Source organism: Geotrypetes seraphini, chromosome 11 (assembly GCF_902459505.1).
Source record: "Geotrypetes seraphini chromosome 11, aGeoSer1.1, whole genome shotgun sequence".
NCBI classification, from domain to species: domain Eukaryota; kingdom Metazoa; phylum Chordata; class Amphibia; order Gymnophiona; family Dermophiidae; genus Geotrypetes; species Geotrypetes seraphini.
This window is the reverse complement of record NC_047094.1, coordinates 70,452,037-70,468,920: the sequence shown is the minus strand read 5'-3', so window position 1 is coordinate 70,468,920 and position 16,884 is coordinate 70,452,037. Positions and strand designations below refer to the sequence as shown.

The 16,884-nt window shown below is 43.4% G+C and overlaps 1 protein-coding gene across 1 annotated transcript; it reads left to right on the top strand.

Moving 5' to 3' along the window:
- The first annotated feature begins 1,115 nt into the window (after window positions 1–1,115).
- LOC117368996 (cornifelin homolog A-like) lies at window positions 1,116–15,829 on the top strand. Its single transcript, XM_033962850.1, has 4 exons — window positions 1,116–1,240; window positions 3,319–3,449; window positions 9,100–9,236; window positions 15,655–15,829. Exons 1-4 carry the CDS (start codon window positions 1,152–1,154, stop codon window positions 15,742–15,744), a joined length of 447 nt encoding a protein of 148 aa, XP_033818741.1. The 5' UTR covers window positions 1,116–1,151; the 3' UTR covers window positions 15,745–15,829.
- Window positions 15,830–16,884: the final 1,055 nt, after the last annotated feature.

The window sequence follows — 16,884 nt, the reverse complement described above, 5'->3', positions numbered from 1 at the left end:
CTCTTTATAGTTTATAAATCTTTCCTTTTGGCTAAGTCTTAATAATAATAAAAATAATATTGTCATTTATAGTTAAAGAGACATATGATCAAGAAACTGTTTTATTTTACTTTTGTGATTATGATAGACATACTGAGGGCCTCAAAATAGTACCTGGCGGGCCGCATGTGGCTCCCGGGCCGCGTGTTTGAGACCACTGGCATAGACCCTAGTGCTGAACTGAGGGAGAAATCAGGGCCAGTGCAGGTGTACTGTAATATCACTATATCAAGGCGTCCAGACTTGGTTTGAGCAGCACTAGGGTAGGACTTCCCCAAACTGTCCTACTGACCCCACAGTCAGCCGGGTTTTCAGAATATATATAATATACCTGAAGGCATGGGCGGTTGGGACATTGATGTGGCTATGTTGGTCCCATAGTAACCCTTGCCTATCCTGTGGCATTTTGATTATGGGTTTGAGCAGAACATATTTTTAAAAAACGAGGAGTTGACTTATTTCAAAGTGGACTTGTGATATTTGGGTGGAAAGTTTTTATACACAAGCAGTGATTTTCAAGTGTACTCCTAGTGTGAATGATATAACATATCTGAGATAAATGTGCAAGTACTGGGTCTACAAAGCATGTAACTTTATTTAATTAATATTCATTGTGGATATCCTGAAAATCCCATTGGATGGAGGGTCCCCAGGACAGATCTGAGAAGTATTGAACTAGGACATCAGACTCACAAGTTTTAGTGATGGGGTTTTCAGCTTGGACATAGAGGAGTGAGGGTGCTTCTGTCTCAGTAAAAAGATTTGTGGGGCATTGTTACTTGGGCTATCAATTGCTTCCTGGTCCTATCCCAGAAGTTTCCACTGTTCTCTCTCTAGGACGAAGGTGCCACAGGTTTCTCTCAGCTTCTCTCTGCTCTCCAGAATCATCAGTAAGACCTGTGTGAAAGTACATAGAGATCTCTGTCCTCTGCACACATGAACAAAAATAGTCATAAAAGCATTCTTATTCACACACACACACTGTGCCACTCCTGTGTTTGCCAAACTGATAGCATTAGTTCCCATTAGCAGTAACAAACCCTGCACCCTTCCTCCACCCTCCACCCATTCTTGGTTCCTGCAGACGTCACCTCATGGGTTAGCAGGGATATATGTACATGGGCACACCACAAGCTCCTGACTTTCTTGTCGTGCAGCTGAATGCAGTTGATCAGATCCAGAAGCATTACAGGAGCACAAGGTAAGACGCTTCCCATCCCTAGCACTCATGGGAAGCTGGGAACTAGGGACTGGGTCCAGATTGAACTTTAGGTTATGCCAGTAGGGCTTGGTGCTACTAATTGTAGTTGGTTGGGTTGAAAGAAGACCAGAGGTCCATTGAATTTGACTTTTGGCAGCTCGCAGTATTTGGGGGAGGGGGGGAATAATGGGTCATGGATGTGATATACTGTTTCTCTGTGATACAACCAAAGCAATTTGCATTTATTATATGTGGTGTTTGTGAAAGGAATAGTGAATTATTTTCTACAGCCCAAAAAAAGCCCATCACACTAATAAGCAATTAAGCATTCCTAGCCATGTAGTTACCCTCTGCAGGATCTTACGCCCAGCTGCCGCCCATTACTGCGCTCCATCTGCTGGTGCTCTTCTCCACTGAAACTTCTGTCAGCCATTAATACTCATTTCATTGTCTCTCGAACCATGGGAATTACGTATTTTAGCAAGCTTCTCCAATGTCAATATCTGCACAAATATTCATCCCCTGCCAGTCCCAACTTCATGAGCTTAGCTGAAGAGCCCCACCCCTATCATTAGATGCCCCTCCCCAAGTCATGGAAAAGATGTGAATTTAGTGTGGCTGACAGTATGATGGTCACATAAATGCTGGGTAAATTTTACTGTATATTGCGATAGCTGCAATTTCCCACTACTATTACAACTTATTTCTATAGCGCTGCTAGACATATGCAGCACTGTACATTAAACTTGTAAGAGACAATCCCTGCTCAATAGAGCTTACAATCTAATTAAAATAGACAAACAGAACAAATAGGAGTTCGGAGAATTAGGAGTTAAAAACAACCTTGAAAAAGTGGGCTTTTAGGCCTAGATTTGAATACTGCCAGAAACGGAGCTCGACATAATGACTCAGGAAGTCTGTTCCAGAAATACGGTGCAGTAAGATAGAAGCGAGAGTCTAGAGCTGGTAGTAGAAGAGAAGGGTACATATAAGAGATTTATCCAATGAATGGAGTTTCCAGGAAGGAGTATAAGGAGAGATAAGAGAGGAGAGATACTGGATAGCGGTGAGAGGGAAAATGGATTATTCTGATCATCATATCCCCTGTTCATATAATAAAATAGTGGATTAGTTTCTTATTAGAGAATGACACGGTGACAAAATTCATCACCGTCCCTGTCCCCGCGGATAACCACGGAAATAATCCCATGTCATTTTCTAGTGTCTATTTCAACCTCGGTCCTTCTACACCATTCATACTCCGATTCTTCCCTCTCTCCTTAAAGAATGACATGAAGATGATTTCCCGCAGTTATCCACGGGGACGGGAACGGTGATGAATTTTGTCACCGTGTCATTCTCTATTTCTTATAGGACCAATTAGCATGTTGCCCATGGTGGAACAGAAGAGTGGATTATATTATCATAGCTCCAATCACAGTGTTTCACAATGTCGACTCTCTGCCTCTCCCTTACATTCCTATCTCTGGCTGCAGAAGATTAGGTGGTCACGCCTGTAATCAAAGTTAGTGATCCATGTAGTGCTGCATGTGTGGGTGGAGGTGAGGTATATGTGTGGGTGGAGTATGGTGGAGGTGGTGTGGGTGGAGGTGGTGGGGTGTGGATGGGTGCAGGTGGGGGTGTGGATGTAGTGCTGTGTGTGTGTGGGTGGAGGGGTGGGGAGGTGGGAACAACTGGATGTGGTATGCAGACACATTTCAGGGTATCAATCCACCATCCTTCATTCCACTGGACACCTCTTTTGACACACTTTTGTCCTATCCTGTGGAAACCCCTATTTTGCTTAAGAGTACCCGATTACTATTCCGTGTATTGTAAACAGCTTTGGGTGAATCTCTTCATGAAAAAGGCGGTTAATAAATCCCAATAAATAAATAAAAATATTCCAGTTGTGAGGCCCCCCATACCGAGCTCTGCTTACCTCAGGCCTGGTCATAACCATGTCCTCCTATTCCCACAAATACCTCAAACCTGCCCTGTAGTAGCAGCCTCTGCTATTTCAGTACTGAGATTCTCACAAACAGTTCTTCCCTGGCTCTTTTGTGTCTCTCAAACAGGCTAAGCATGGCATACCAGGCTGAAATAATCTCCTCTCAGCCTCAGAGCACAACCACTTACATAGTGAGTGCTGGTAGAGAGAGCAGCTGGAACTCAGACATTTGTGACTGCTGTGCTGACATGGAAGTGTGTAAGTAATGTTTACTGTGAGTCACACCCATCTTGGGTGCCAAGACTGTAACTGTTTCATGATGCCCCTCTAGACTCCTGTTCGCTTCCCCTCTAGTTCTCTCTCCCCTCTAAACTTAATTCCCTGTCCTATCAGAGTAACATGGCAGTTAATGCCTTAAAAATAAAATAAAAACAACTGGGCCATCCAACCTGCCAAATGATCCCTTTTTCAATGAAAGGATAAATAGAAATGATCTTACAAGTAGGGTTACCAGATTTTTCATCTGAAAAATCCAGACCCCCCCCTAGAGCCGCCCCCCCAAGCCCGCCCAGTCCCACCCTTCCCCGCCCCAGTCCCACCCCAGCCTCGTCCCCCCTACTCTCATCAGGCAGGAGGGCATCTGCGCATGCCACGTGATGATGTCACATGCACACACGTGTGCATGTGACATCACCGCATGGGGCGGATGCCCTCCTGCCCAACAATGATTTGTTCCAAGCTTTTCAAAACCCAGACAAAGTGACGGGTTTTGAAAAGCTGTCCGGACCCCTAGACATGTCCGGGGAAATCTAGACATCTGGTAACCCTACTTACAGAATACCTCTGCTATGCCAGTCACTTCTTGTTCCCTTTCTCACAGGCTTCTCTACTGTCCTGGAGAAAAGGTCCACAAGATTACATCCCCAGTCCAAAACTGAAAAAGCCCTTCACCGTGTCTAACCTGCAACCCTCAGACTAGTCTAGAGCAGTAGCATTTGCTGGTGCTCCTTGAGGGCTGTAAACAGGTTAGGATACCCCTAATGAATAACATAGATCTGCATGTATTCTTGCTCCATGATGTGTAAATCTCTGTTATGCATATTGTGACCGGGTGCAGGCAGGGTAGTCGCCTAGCCTAGGGACCAGGGTACATGTAAATAGACCGAGTGGATGGATTTGAGGCTGGTGAAGACTTAAGTAAAGAACAGAAAAGCACATTTCTCTCTATTCCTTTTGATAGGCATAATTTATTAGTGCTGCAAAACCAAAATACATTCCAAACAGCTCTCACAGTTATTTCACTGTACACAATCTCATTTTCCCCAGTGCTTTAACAACAGTCACTTATTTTGACTCCACTGAGCTTCTTGCTATTATTATTCAAAAAGAAGAAGAAAAAAATAAGCTCTCCTATTGTACACCTTTTGATCTCATACCAAATTGGCTTTAAGCAATAATGTCCAGAACACCAATTAGTTCATGGCCTCTTCCCAGGAACAGAAATTATACAGTCCTTTATTCCTCTGCCACCAATGTTTTCCTGGAACACCTTATTTCTCTCAGAATTTTAGCTAGGCTTTGGCCTAGTTACAGCCCTTAAAAAAACAACAACAACAACAACAAAAAACCCAAACCTCCTATATATTTATATAAAGTAAGCACAACTTATACGTGATCTTCCACCACTCTTTCATTTCCAACAGTTAGTTAAATGCTCAAAGGAGCAGGGTTCTTCCTCCCAAGATTGTTCTCATGTTGTGAACCCACCCAAACCCCCTTCAGGTTCTATACAACTAACACATCTTACTACATCATATTCAAGCAGCTTTACATTCTGGAAGTTGTAACTTGCGGTAGGGGGAGGGAAAGGGTGACCCATTGGGGCATGTGAGTGGAAGAGGAGAGCGGGGGCGGAGATGAGGAAGGGGTGCCTACGCCCTGAGCACCTCTCACCCTCGCTACGCCACTGGAGGTACCTGTACCGCTGGTTCCTTTTGTCTTTATCTTTGGCATAAGTCCAGCATGGCGCAGCTTGAGACTGCTTTACTTTCCAGCTCCTGCTTTGGTCTGCCTCCTTCTGGCTTGCACTGCTGGGATAATTAAGGCTAACCCCCGTGTGTATGCCTGACTCTAATTGGTGGTGCTCTGTGAGGAGCGTCAGCCTGACTAACTCTAGCTTTTCTGACATTTTGTACTGGCTTTTAATTCAGGGATTCCCTGCTTTGCTTTCTTATGGTTGCCTAAACCTGGCTGTTTTGAAGTCGCCACATTTGATGCCTTCCTAGAAAAAGATAAAATAGGAATTCAGTCTCTTGCTTCTCTTCTAGCAAGTGCCTAGGCTTGGCAACAGGTTTAACACAGCCAGTATTTGGCACTTCTGGGTTTAAACCTAGGTTCACAGGGGCTTCCCTGTGACAATATTTATTAGAAATAGCATGAAAATCCACCCCATTTGTGGCCCTTGAGGACTGGAATTGAATTGCATTGCGAAGCTAGACAATCAGACTTCTAAACCTGGCCACCACCAGTCTGTCAGCACTAGCCCTATTGTTTCCTAGGGAGGTATATACTACTGGCACCAATTTGCTTCCTCCATGGCTGGCCTTTCTCTCCAAATTTTTTGTCCTTTGTATATCTGCCCTTGAGAGAGCAAATAGCAGTTTTGGACTAGGAAAGGAGATGGGATTTGATATACCACTTTTCTGTGGTTACAATCAAAATGGCTCTTATTTTGTACCTGGGCAATGGAGGGTTATATGACTTTCCTAGAGTCATAGGGGAGCCACAGTGGGAATTGAACCCAGTTCCCCTGGTTCTCAGGCCACTGCACTAACCAGTGGGCTACTCCTCCACTCAACCCACCTAGACTGCCAGTTTCAGATCTCCAGGAAATCGCTGGCTCCCCCTCATGTCTCATTAGCAGGAATCCTCTGTGTTGATTCTTTGCTTAGCTTCATTCCTTGTCCTCTGTCCATTCATCCTGCCTCCTCCCCCCATGCTTTCTTCCTCCCTTCCCCAGCTTGAGCCCCAATACTGTTAGGATGCTTTTGAGACCTAATCGTCGGATTCTCTTTTGATCCCGTTCTCTGCAGAAACTCACATGTCCTCTGTCTTAGGCTCTGAGAAATTAAAAAACCAAAAAAAAAGCCTTTAATTTTCTTTTTAATTCTTATTAATACTTTTAAAATTTTTACCCTCCTTTTGTACTTACCTTTCATGTGTCCTTTACTATGCTTATTGTAGTTCTCCCTACTTCCCTTACGTATCATTTTGTAATGTTCGTGTGTTTATTGTAGTTAATAACTAAGACCCTGTTTTTAATTGAAAATCGCTTTGAATTCATGATATTGCGATACATCAAAATTTTAATGAATCTTCCTTCTTTGATACTCAGCCAGCCCTTTCTCATTCACACCTCCTCCCAATCCCACCCCCAAATCCCAGTTCTGCTTCCCTCTGTTCTTCCTCTCCCCTTTCTCCCTCCCCCTCCATAGCTGGCAGGAAAACAGCAATGGACAAGGATTTGGGTTTTACATTAAATTTCTCACCTGTTCCAAATCTGAGCCCAAAGTGAACTACACAAGTGCCTCATTATCTCCCATGGCCTCCTCTGCCACATGTCTGCATGCTTCCAGTCTCTCATGCTTTTTGAAGGACCTCTTCCATCCTAATATAAATACACTTCTCCCTCCGTATTCACTGTGATAGGGGATTAACAGAACTGCAAATGCAGAAAAGTCGCAAATAACTTTTTCATATGTTATTCACTGTTTTCTATTAAAAACCATCGTGAATATAGTGAAACCGTGAATAACACGGTGGGAGACCTGGTCTGTTCCTGAAGGAGAGGCAAAACATGGTGAAGAAAGTGCTGGGAATCGGCGATTTTCTCTGTAAACACTTGGAATCAGCGATTTCTCTATGCAAGCTGATATAATTTGGGGGGAGGAGCCAGCAAGCTAAAAACCGCGAATAATCGAAACCGCGAATACTGAAATTGCAAATACGGAGGGAGAAGTGTACATTTTAAAACTCTCAGAAATAGGTTCCATGTGGTTCTGACTGCAGAGGAAAATTGACACTTTTTCCCAGCCCATCCTGACAACTGTAGGACAATACATGAGAGGTGAGGGGTGGAGGGGAGGGAGTGAGGAAAATAGATAGATCTCTGTGGGCAGTTGTGGCTCTGGCCTCCTTCCCCACCCCTCTCTTCTTTATAGCAATGGCTGATTTATCAGATCAAAGTTCTACCTTGGGAATCATTAAATTCACATTAGAGAATGACACGGGGACAAATTTTTCCCCGTCGAGTTCTTTTCCTGTCCCTACCCTATTCCTGCAAGCTCTGTCCTCATCTGCACAAGTCTCAAACACTTTAAAATCATAAGTGTTTGAGGCTTGTGCAGTTAAGGCAGAGTTTGCAGGAATGGGGCAGGGACCAGGATAGAGACAAAACTCGTGGGGACGGGACGGAGAAATTGAGTTCCTGCATAGACAGGAAAAATTTGTTTCCGTGTCATTCTCTAATTCATATATCTGTAAGGTCCCATCCTTACAGGTTCTAGGCATATGCCTATTTCCTCTGTCCTGCATGAAGAGCACAAGATCTGAGCAGATTCCTTCAACCTCACGAGAGGACAGAGATATATGGTAACCTCTATTTGACCTGGTTGTCTGTTTTGATTAGATTGTAACTCTATTGAGCAGGGATTGTCTCTTACATGTTTAATGTACAGTGCTATATACGTCTAGCAGTGCTATAGAAATGATAAGCAATAGTAGTAAGATCTACAGGGCAGCTCACAGTTCATACTGACCAAAGGGTAGAGCCAGGCAGACTCCTGGTAGAAAGAGCTAGAAGAGATTACAAAATATGCCAAGTATAGCTCACCTTCTGCTGGAGAGAGAGGATGGGGAGAGAAAAGGGGAGTCCAGAGAATGGGGAATCATGGAAGGGGCACCAAGGTAGGCAAGAGGGAAGCAAAAGAAAGGGCAAGGGACCAGGAATCAGCAGAAAGAAAGTCAAGTCCAGTAGAAGGTAGAGAGGTATGAAGGTACCAAAGAGAAAGGCCAGAGGATCACTAAGGTGGGAGAAAGAAGGGCAAGGACTAGAAGATTGGTGGCAGAGAAAAGGGACCAGGGATTGGAGAAGAGAGAGAAAAAAAGAGTGAGATTCAAGAATCAGCAGAGTCAGGAAAAGGGGAATGAGAAGTGTTCTTTCTCCCCTCCCTGGCTTTCTCTCTGACTGGCCTGAGCAGTCTGTCTTCTCTTGCTGCTAGCCCATGCCACAAAGATTGGTGCAGTACAAGCTCTGGTTGCCAGTGTCACCATGTAGAAACTGACCAATCAGGACCTACTGAAGACTCTGTAATAATCATAAAAGCATCATGTGGGCAGTGATGTCCCTTAGAAAAGAAGCCTTTTCTATTTCTAAGCTGATATGTAAACTCCTCAGTTCTTGGGCACTCTGTTTGGCCAAAATGTCCAATTTCAAATTTTACATTTGACTTTGAGATTATTTAAAGCTGAAGTTTAAGAGCTGGGCTTTAGAAGTGCTGTTATATGGACTTTAATCCTTAGCCATGCCCCTGACTCTGTATTCCTGGGTGAATCATTTTAACCATCAGTGCCTGGGTTCTAGACCATGAATCTGCCTCTGTGTGTGACACTTTGGAGAATAAATCACATTATCTCTTTATGAGTTGTCTCTTCTATCTGACCCTGTTGAACTCCCTAATTAACAGAAATATACTGTCAGGCCTGAGGTGGCTATTTCTGAAATGCCAAAACACAGTATATCCTGGGATAGTTTGCTATTTGGTGCTCCAGAAGTCTCCATTTATTAGGTTTCTGATAATGCTTTTCAGAGTCAGTACTGAAATAAATCTCTGGCCGTCTCTTGTTGCAGGTCTCTGTGGCAGTTTCTGTCCCTGTATTTTGGCTTGTCGAGTAGCTCAGGACTACGGTGAATGCCTTTGCTTGCCCATCTTGCCAGGGGCTCTGGTAGCTCTGCGTACTAGTGTGAGAGAGCGATACCACATTGAGGTAAGACTTAGGAGGAAAATCATTCTGTTGAGGTGTGTTTTTTTGGGGGGGGCACAGTGACCTTCCCCAAACCCCTTCCTCTGTAAGTAGAAGCATTCACTTAAAGGTGATACTTCTACAGTGCTGGGTACACTGATAGCACTCAATACATAGCTATCCAGAGACCACAGCTGGTATTTTCACTTAGTGTCAGTTTACCACTCACCCTAACAATCTTAGGAGTCCTTTTACTAAGCTATAAAATGGCTTTAGCGCACCCTTATGTAGGTATATCTTGCAGAAGTAAAATGGCCAATGATTAGAAACAGTGTCAACACATAGAATTTCGTTTCTGCAAATTGGCACTTAATGAAATAAGGTAGCGCTCAGAATTTAGGAAGTTGTTTGATTGGGCTGAAAACTTTTCAGCACCTCCTCGTAAGGTGTGGTAAGCATGCACTAGCACTTACTGCAGTTTAATAAAAGTACCCCTTAGGGCTAAATGTTACTCTATACCAGTTTATCACAAACTGTGTACGGTGAGACACCAGCGAAGAGATGGCTGACTAACTACAGGACGTGGTGAGAGGCACATCCTGTAGGCAGGCAGCCAGCACCTCTCCTCCTCAGGTTAGCAAACTCAGGGCCCCATCTGGAGGGCCTCGGTATATGTGCGTGAAATCATCATGTCGACATCCACACATGTCCAGAGATCCTCCAGCCATGACCCCGAGTTTAGTGTGCCATGGCTTCAAAATGTTTGCAAGACACTGCTCTATACCTTGAACAGTGAAGCCCATCACTCAGAAAGGGACGTACTTCAAGATATTAGAGGGCTTCATTGCACACGCACCATATTCCTGTCCACAACTGGACTTTGAGGAAAGTAACCCTGCTTCTCCCTCGCCTCACAATTGCAAAAGTCTTCCTAATGCGACATCAAAACAAGGTGAATGAAAATCTCTATCTTTATTTTTCAAAACTCAATTGTTCAAATGATAGGAGGTAGAGAATGACATGGGGACAAATTTTTCCCCAAGGGAACTCATTTTCCCGTCCAAGCGAGTTCTTTTTCTGTTCCTGCCCCATTCCTGCAAGCTCTGTCCTCATCTGCACAAGCCTCACTTTAAAATCATAAGTGTTTGAGTTTGTGCGGTTAAGGCTGAGCTTACAGGAATGGGGCAGAGACAGCATCAAAACTTGCGAGGACGGGGAAATTGAGTTCCTATGGGCACGGGGAAAAATTTGTTCCTGTGTCATTCTCTAATAGGAGGTATCATATATAACAGACAGAGGCAACAACAAAGTGCCCCTGGCACCATTCAGCACTTTTTAGCAGTTTGCTTACTTTGTAATCATTTATGTCTTGTAATTCTTCAAAATATTAACGTGTCAAACTAACTTCACAGTGCTTACAAAATATTAAAGACTTCAGCAAGTGTGTCATTTGATTGTTGTAGTTGTCTGGGTCTCACTGCGTCTGAGTATGTAGAACTGACGTTTCAGTCATCATGCTGTAACTTTCTTCAGTTCTACCTACCCAGACAGCTGCAACAATCATGATGCCAACCACAGAAGCCTAAGATAGGCTTAAAGACTTTCCTATTCCGCGATGCATTCAGTTCAGTTTAGTATCTACTTTTTCTGTTATTTTCAATCATTTAACCTTCAAAAATTACTTCTAAAAGACTTTTTCCCCACCCAAATGTTTTTTTCCCATTCCCTCTTTCTCCCTTAACAATGTAACTTTACCCTCCCATAAACCTCTTCCCTCACAATCAAGTTTGTCTTGTTTATGTTTTAATATACACTATATGTACTTCTAAATATTGATTATATTATCTCCTCTTTCTTATCTATATTTTTTATTGTAATGTAAACCGGCCAGATATTTATTTGATGGTCGGTATATTAAAACCTAATAAACTTGAAACTTGAAACTTAAGAGGACAAGTGTGTTATTTAACTCTGAAGAACAAAGAAGAAACTGCGGAAATAATGTCCATGATGCAGGATTTTATTCAATAAATCAAAGAATCCACATATGCATTGGAAGTTGTGGACCCAACACGGTCCGTGTTTCGACAAACCGTCTTCCTTGGGGGTCCTAAACATGAGGATTCAATGAGAAAAATTGTGGATATAAAACAAGAATGTAGATAAACATAAATTCAACTTATAGACCGCATAACCGTGAGGATCTATGCAGTTTACAAAAGATTAACCTATATCACAAATAGAATAATAAAAAAAATTAATTACCCAAAAATCTAGAAAATAAATAAGTCTTCAAATGCCTTATGAACTCCAAGTATGACATAGATACAAAGAATAGTTGCCTAAAATCTTTATCCCAAAGAGCGGCCTGATATGATAGTGTACGTTCGTGATATATTTTAAACTTGCAACCCTTCACTACTATGTAAATGAAAAGAGCACAAGCTTTGCGAGAATATTTTGGATTAGGGACTGTAAATACATCTAACAGATATGAGGGTGCCTGACCCGTTATGATTCTATAATAAATACAACCAAACTTGAAGATGATACGGGCCTCCATGGGCAGCCAATGCAATTCGCGATAATAGGGAGATACGTGATCACATTTTTTCAAACCAAAGATTCTGTATGAGTCGTAGTCTGGAAATATTCTTCTTTACCCCTGCTAGATAAGACTATATTGCAATAGTCTAGATCAGTGTTCTTCATCCTTTTTACACCTATGGACCGGCGGAAATAAAATAATTATTTTGTGGACCGGCAAACTACTAAGACTGAAATTTGTAAAAAAACCATCGCTGCCCTGTCCCCGCGAGCTCCGTCCCACAAAACATCTGATCCCATCTGCACAAGCCTCAAATAGTTATGATTTTATATTGAACATATTTTATTAAAATATAAAAAGAAACAATATTCTATACAATTGTCATTTTATAAATACAAATAATACAGGGCAAAGATCAACAAAACCCCTGTCTCCCCTCCCCTTCACATATATCCCTTCTACTATCAAGAAAGCTGAATAAGACAAATTATTACAGAATGCTACACAAATATCATGTAACAGAATACCAGTCACACATGGCAGGAATGGTGTTAGGGGAGTGCAACTAGGGCAACTGCCCCCTGGTCAGGGAGAGCCCTAAGCCAGCTTGAAGCTAAAGAAGCACTGCCTGGGCTTTGCACTCCCCAGTTATGTCTAACATCAGCTCTAGCAAGATACATATTTCAAATCTGATATATTCTAATCACAAGATAGAAATAAAATTATTTTTTTCTACCTTTTGTCGTCATCCATCATCTTCTTTCTGTTCCCCTCATGGTCTAGCATCTCTCCCCTTCCCTCCCCTCTGTGGTTTTTAGCATCTCTCTCTTCTCATTTCCTCCACTCAGATCTGATATCGTTCTCTCCTCTCTCTTCCCTTTCCTTTTCTTCTCTGGTCTTCCTTCTCTATTTTCTGCCTCCATCTAAATTAAATTCTTTCTTACTGTTTAGTCTTGTTTCCCTCTTTTCACTGTGTCTACCCATAGCTTGTCACCCCTTTCCCTTTCCCCTCCATTATCTTACTAACTTTATTTTCTTCCCCTTTTATTTATCTCCTCCTTCCATCCAGTATGTGTTCTTTCCCCACTTCCATTCAGCATCTGCTCTCCCCTCTCAACTGACATCCATCTGCCTTCTGCTCTCTCTCCCTTCTTCTCACTGCCATCATCTGTCCCCTTCTCTTTCTCCTCTCCTCACTTCCATAATTTGCCCCTTCTCTCTCTCCCCCTCCCACTTCCATCATCTGCCCCCTTCCCCTCACCTTTGCGGGTCACTTTCTTATCCCTGAGGGTGGCTCATGTCAGAGGGGAAGCTTTGGCCAAGCAGAACCACTTGCAAGGAACAGTGGAACTTACTTGACGTCGATGCCGGAGCCTGTCGCTGTTTGAAGAAAAAAAAGTGGAAAAAAGGGACCTGCAAAGGTGAGAGGAAGGGAGACCTCCAGGACATCTGCTCTTTGCCCTCCTTCAGCGGGCCCAAGAGTCTTTAGGCTAGCGGCAGCTCTGTGTGCTTTTAACTTCGGCACAGAGCTGCCCCTAAGCAGTAGTTTAGCTGCGGTTTCATGAGGCAGCCTCGGGGCCTTTGGTAGGCCAGCCCACATCGCATCATCAAAGCGGGCCGGGCTAGCAAAGGCCCTGAGGCTGTCTCATGAAACTGCGGCTAAACTACTGCTTAGGGGCAGCTCTGCGCCGAAGTTAAAAGCACACAGAGCTGCCGCTGCTGGTCTGGAGGTGCAGAGACAAAAGCAGGAAACATACGCGGCAGGAGTCCCAGCGAAGGCAGGAGTCCCGACACAGCGACGGCAACAGGAAGTTGCAAGTCAGCTGACGCTGGCACCTTTCGTTGCAGCGGGGACCTGAATCCTTCAAGGACCGGCAAGATTTTTTTGCGAACCGGCACCGGTCCGCGGACCGGCGGTTGAAGAACAGTGGTCTAGATATCCCAATACCAGCAATTGAACTAGTGACTTAAATGCAGTGATATCATGTTCGTGTAATTTCCAACTTCTTAAAACCGCCGTGTGGGAAAGGAAGTCTTTAGCCAAGCTTCAGACAACTTTCAACACATATGTAGATTTTTGATTGTGACACACTTTGATTGACTGAATAAAATCCTGCATCACAGACATTGTCTCTGCAGTTTCTTCTTGTTCTTTGGTTGCAACCCTTTACTGTGGAACTGTTGGGTTCTTCTTTGTTATTTAACTCTGAAACAGATCAGAATTTGGAGTCTGTTGTAGCCACCAGCTTTCTTATCAAAATCCCTTGATGCCAGCTTTTCAGTAGATTCACTGCTCTTCTCAAGGGGATCTTTTTATGCCCTTCAAAAACGTGTGTGAAGTTCTGAGTAAGGTGGCAGACTGAATTAAGGCTCTGCTCACAAACCTTTTTGAAGGGCACAAGATCCCCTTGAGACAAGCAAAACCTGGCACTGAGGGACTTCCATAAGAGAGCTGGTAGCTACAATAAGCTCAACAAATTCTGATCTCTTTCAGAGTTAAATAACACACTTGCTGAAATCTTTACTATTTTGTAAGTGCTATGAAGTTAGTTTGGCTTATTCATATTTTGAAGAATTATAAACAATTATAAAGTGATAAATAATTACAAAGAAAACTGAATTGCTAGAGACGTTGAATGGTGCCAGAGGTTCCTTGTTGTTGCCTCTGGCTTTTTTTTTATATGGGAATCATATAATCTGAAGGATCAATTTTTTTTTTTTAAAGTAAAGATAGTCATTCACCCTTATTTCATGTTGCATTTATAGTATAGGTGAATTGCACTGTTTTGCAGTGTTTCTGATGCCATGAGGTGCAGGTGGACCACAGAGCTCTGTTCCGCCCCACCCCATTACAGCACACACACAGGAGTGGTGTTTTGTTCTTTTCAATTTTAGAGCCAGATCAAAGCTCATGTTTGGGTTCCTAATTTCCTTATGAAAAGTAGTTTATTTCAGCAAGATAAAGCACTGGTTCTTAGCCCAGGCCTTGGGGCACACAGTGCCAGTCAGGTTTCAAGATACCCACTATGGATATGCTATGAGATAGATTTGCATACTAAGAAGGCAGGGCATGCAAATCTAGCCCATGCGTAGCTATTGTTGATATCCTGAAAGCCTGACTGGCTGGATGTGCCTGAAGAATTGGTTTGAGAAGCACTAGGATAGATACCAATTGGTCTATAAGCAGGGTTACCAGATGTCTGGATTTCCCTGGACATGTCCTTCTTTTGAGAACATGTCCGGGGGTCTGGACAGCTTTTCAAAACCCGGCACTTTGTCTGGGTTTTGAAAAGCCTCCTCAAATCATGTCGGGCAGGGAAGAAGTCCACGCATGTGCAGATGCCATGTGATGACATCACGTGCATGCACGTGACATCATTGCATGGCATCCGCACATGCTTGGGCTTCCTCTCTGCCTGACAAGAATGGGGGGGGGGGGGGCTAGGATGGGACTGGGGGCGGGGATGGGCGGACTGGGCGGGCCTGGTCTAAGGGGCTGGATTTTCCAATTGGAAAATCTGGCAACTCTGTCTATAAGAGCTTGTTACACATATGGCACTTTTAAAAGTAGGCAAAAATTTACTGCTAGCATGATGGGGCAAAGCCTGGCATAAAGTTCAATAGCCAATGATAACAAATGTCTCTATTTGTGTTACGTAGCCATTGTGCTGCAGACTTGAGACCAGTGCTCAGGTTTTGAGGCTTCCATTTTCTATTGAATTTTATGTAGGGAACTTTCGCAAACATTAATGAATGAGTGACTTAGGTATTCTGTTTGCTTCCCCTTTTTTTGTGACTTTAAAAAAGTAATCATTGCTCTGTGACTGAACAGTGATGTATACCCTGACAGTGTTTTATTGATTATAATGTGTTTTGTGTGTCACTTATCTGCAGGGTTCTATCTGCGGTGACTGGGTAGCTATGGACTGTGTCTTCATTTGTGCCCTCTGTCAGCTGGCTCGAGAACTGAAGTCCAGGAACTGAGGGTTATGGGATTAGGGATAGTGGGTGCAATCTGGTAACAAAAGCTATCCTTCATCAGTGACTGCTGAATCTATGCATACCTGTATTTTGTTTGATGTATAATAAATTTAATTTGGTGTTGTTTCCTATGGTATAAAAGTCATTTTCTGCAGTTCATGGACAGAAGAGACTCTCAGCTTCCCTTTATAAGGCTGTATGCATGCATCTGCTATCCTATAAGATGTGTCTTTCAGACTGCCAATTCCATCAGAAAAGTGCTATTATCAGAGAACCACCTCCCGTACCTGGTGCAGAATAGAGTATGAGAACTCCTGCCCTGTCAATGGAAATCCCTATGTGTGCCTTCTTTCTGTACTACTTAAGAGCTTGACTCAACAAAACTCTGAGCCAGGGACATGAATGACTAATAGGGATGTGCTAGAACAGGGGTTCCCAACCACCAAGCCACAGCCATGGGCTGTGCCGAACTGGGCCACACAAAAAGTTTTATTTTATTTACATCACAGGCAGTCCCCGGGTCCTGGCTGGCTCCCTTCTCCAAGGCGACTTCTCTTCACAAAGCTGCAAGCAGTGGCTCCTACAGGCTGCCCGTGGCTGACCCGGAAGCCTTCCCTCTAGGCTTCTGGATCAGCCGCGGGTTGCGTGTAGGAAAGAAATATCAGTGTGTTGGACATTTCCCTCCATTTTTGTACAGTTATTCCACACATTCACTTTTAAGAAAAAATTTTTAATGCATGTTAATCAACTGGATGTGCTTCACTTCATAGATTAACATTCTAATGTTTTTAAGACACACTATTGAATCAAATACGCACTAACAAATGTACATTCTTAATGAACAACTCTAACTTTGGATATCGACATTTATGAGCTCCTCCACATCATCAGGTCCAAGCTGAACTAGGCTGTTTTTGCTCCCAGTGCATCTGTAGAGATTTGTGCGCTCTGATGTGTCAAAGAGAGTTTGGAACCATATCTCCCAGTCTAGATGCAATGACCACACACAACCTGTCCACGAGACCTGGGGCAAGAGAATGAAACATTCTAGTCAAATCTTCAGCCTTGCACCTTAATCCACCGATCCACATGCCTGGAGAATTTTTCCTCCCGTCCCTTGAGCTCCAGCCATATCCATCTCTA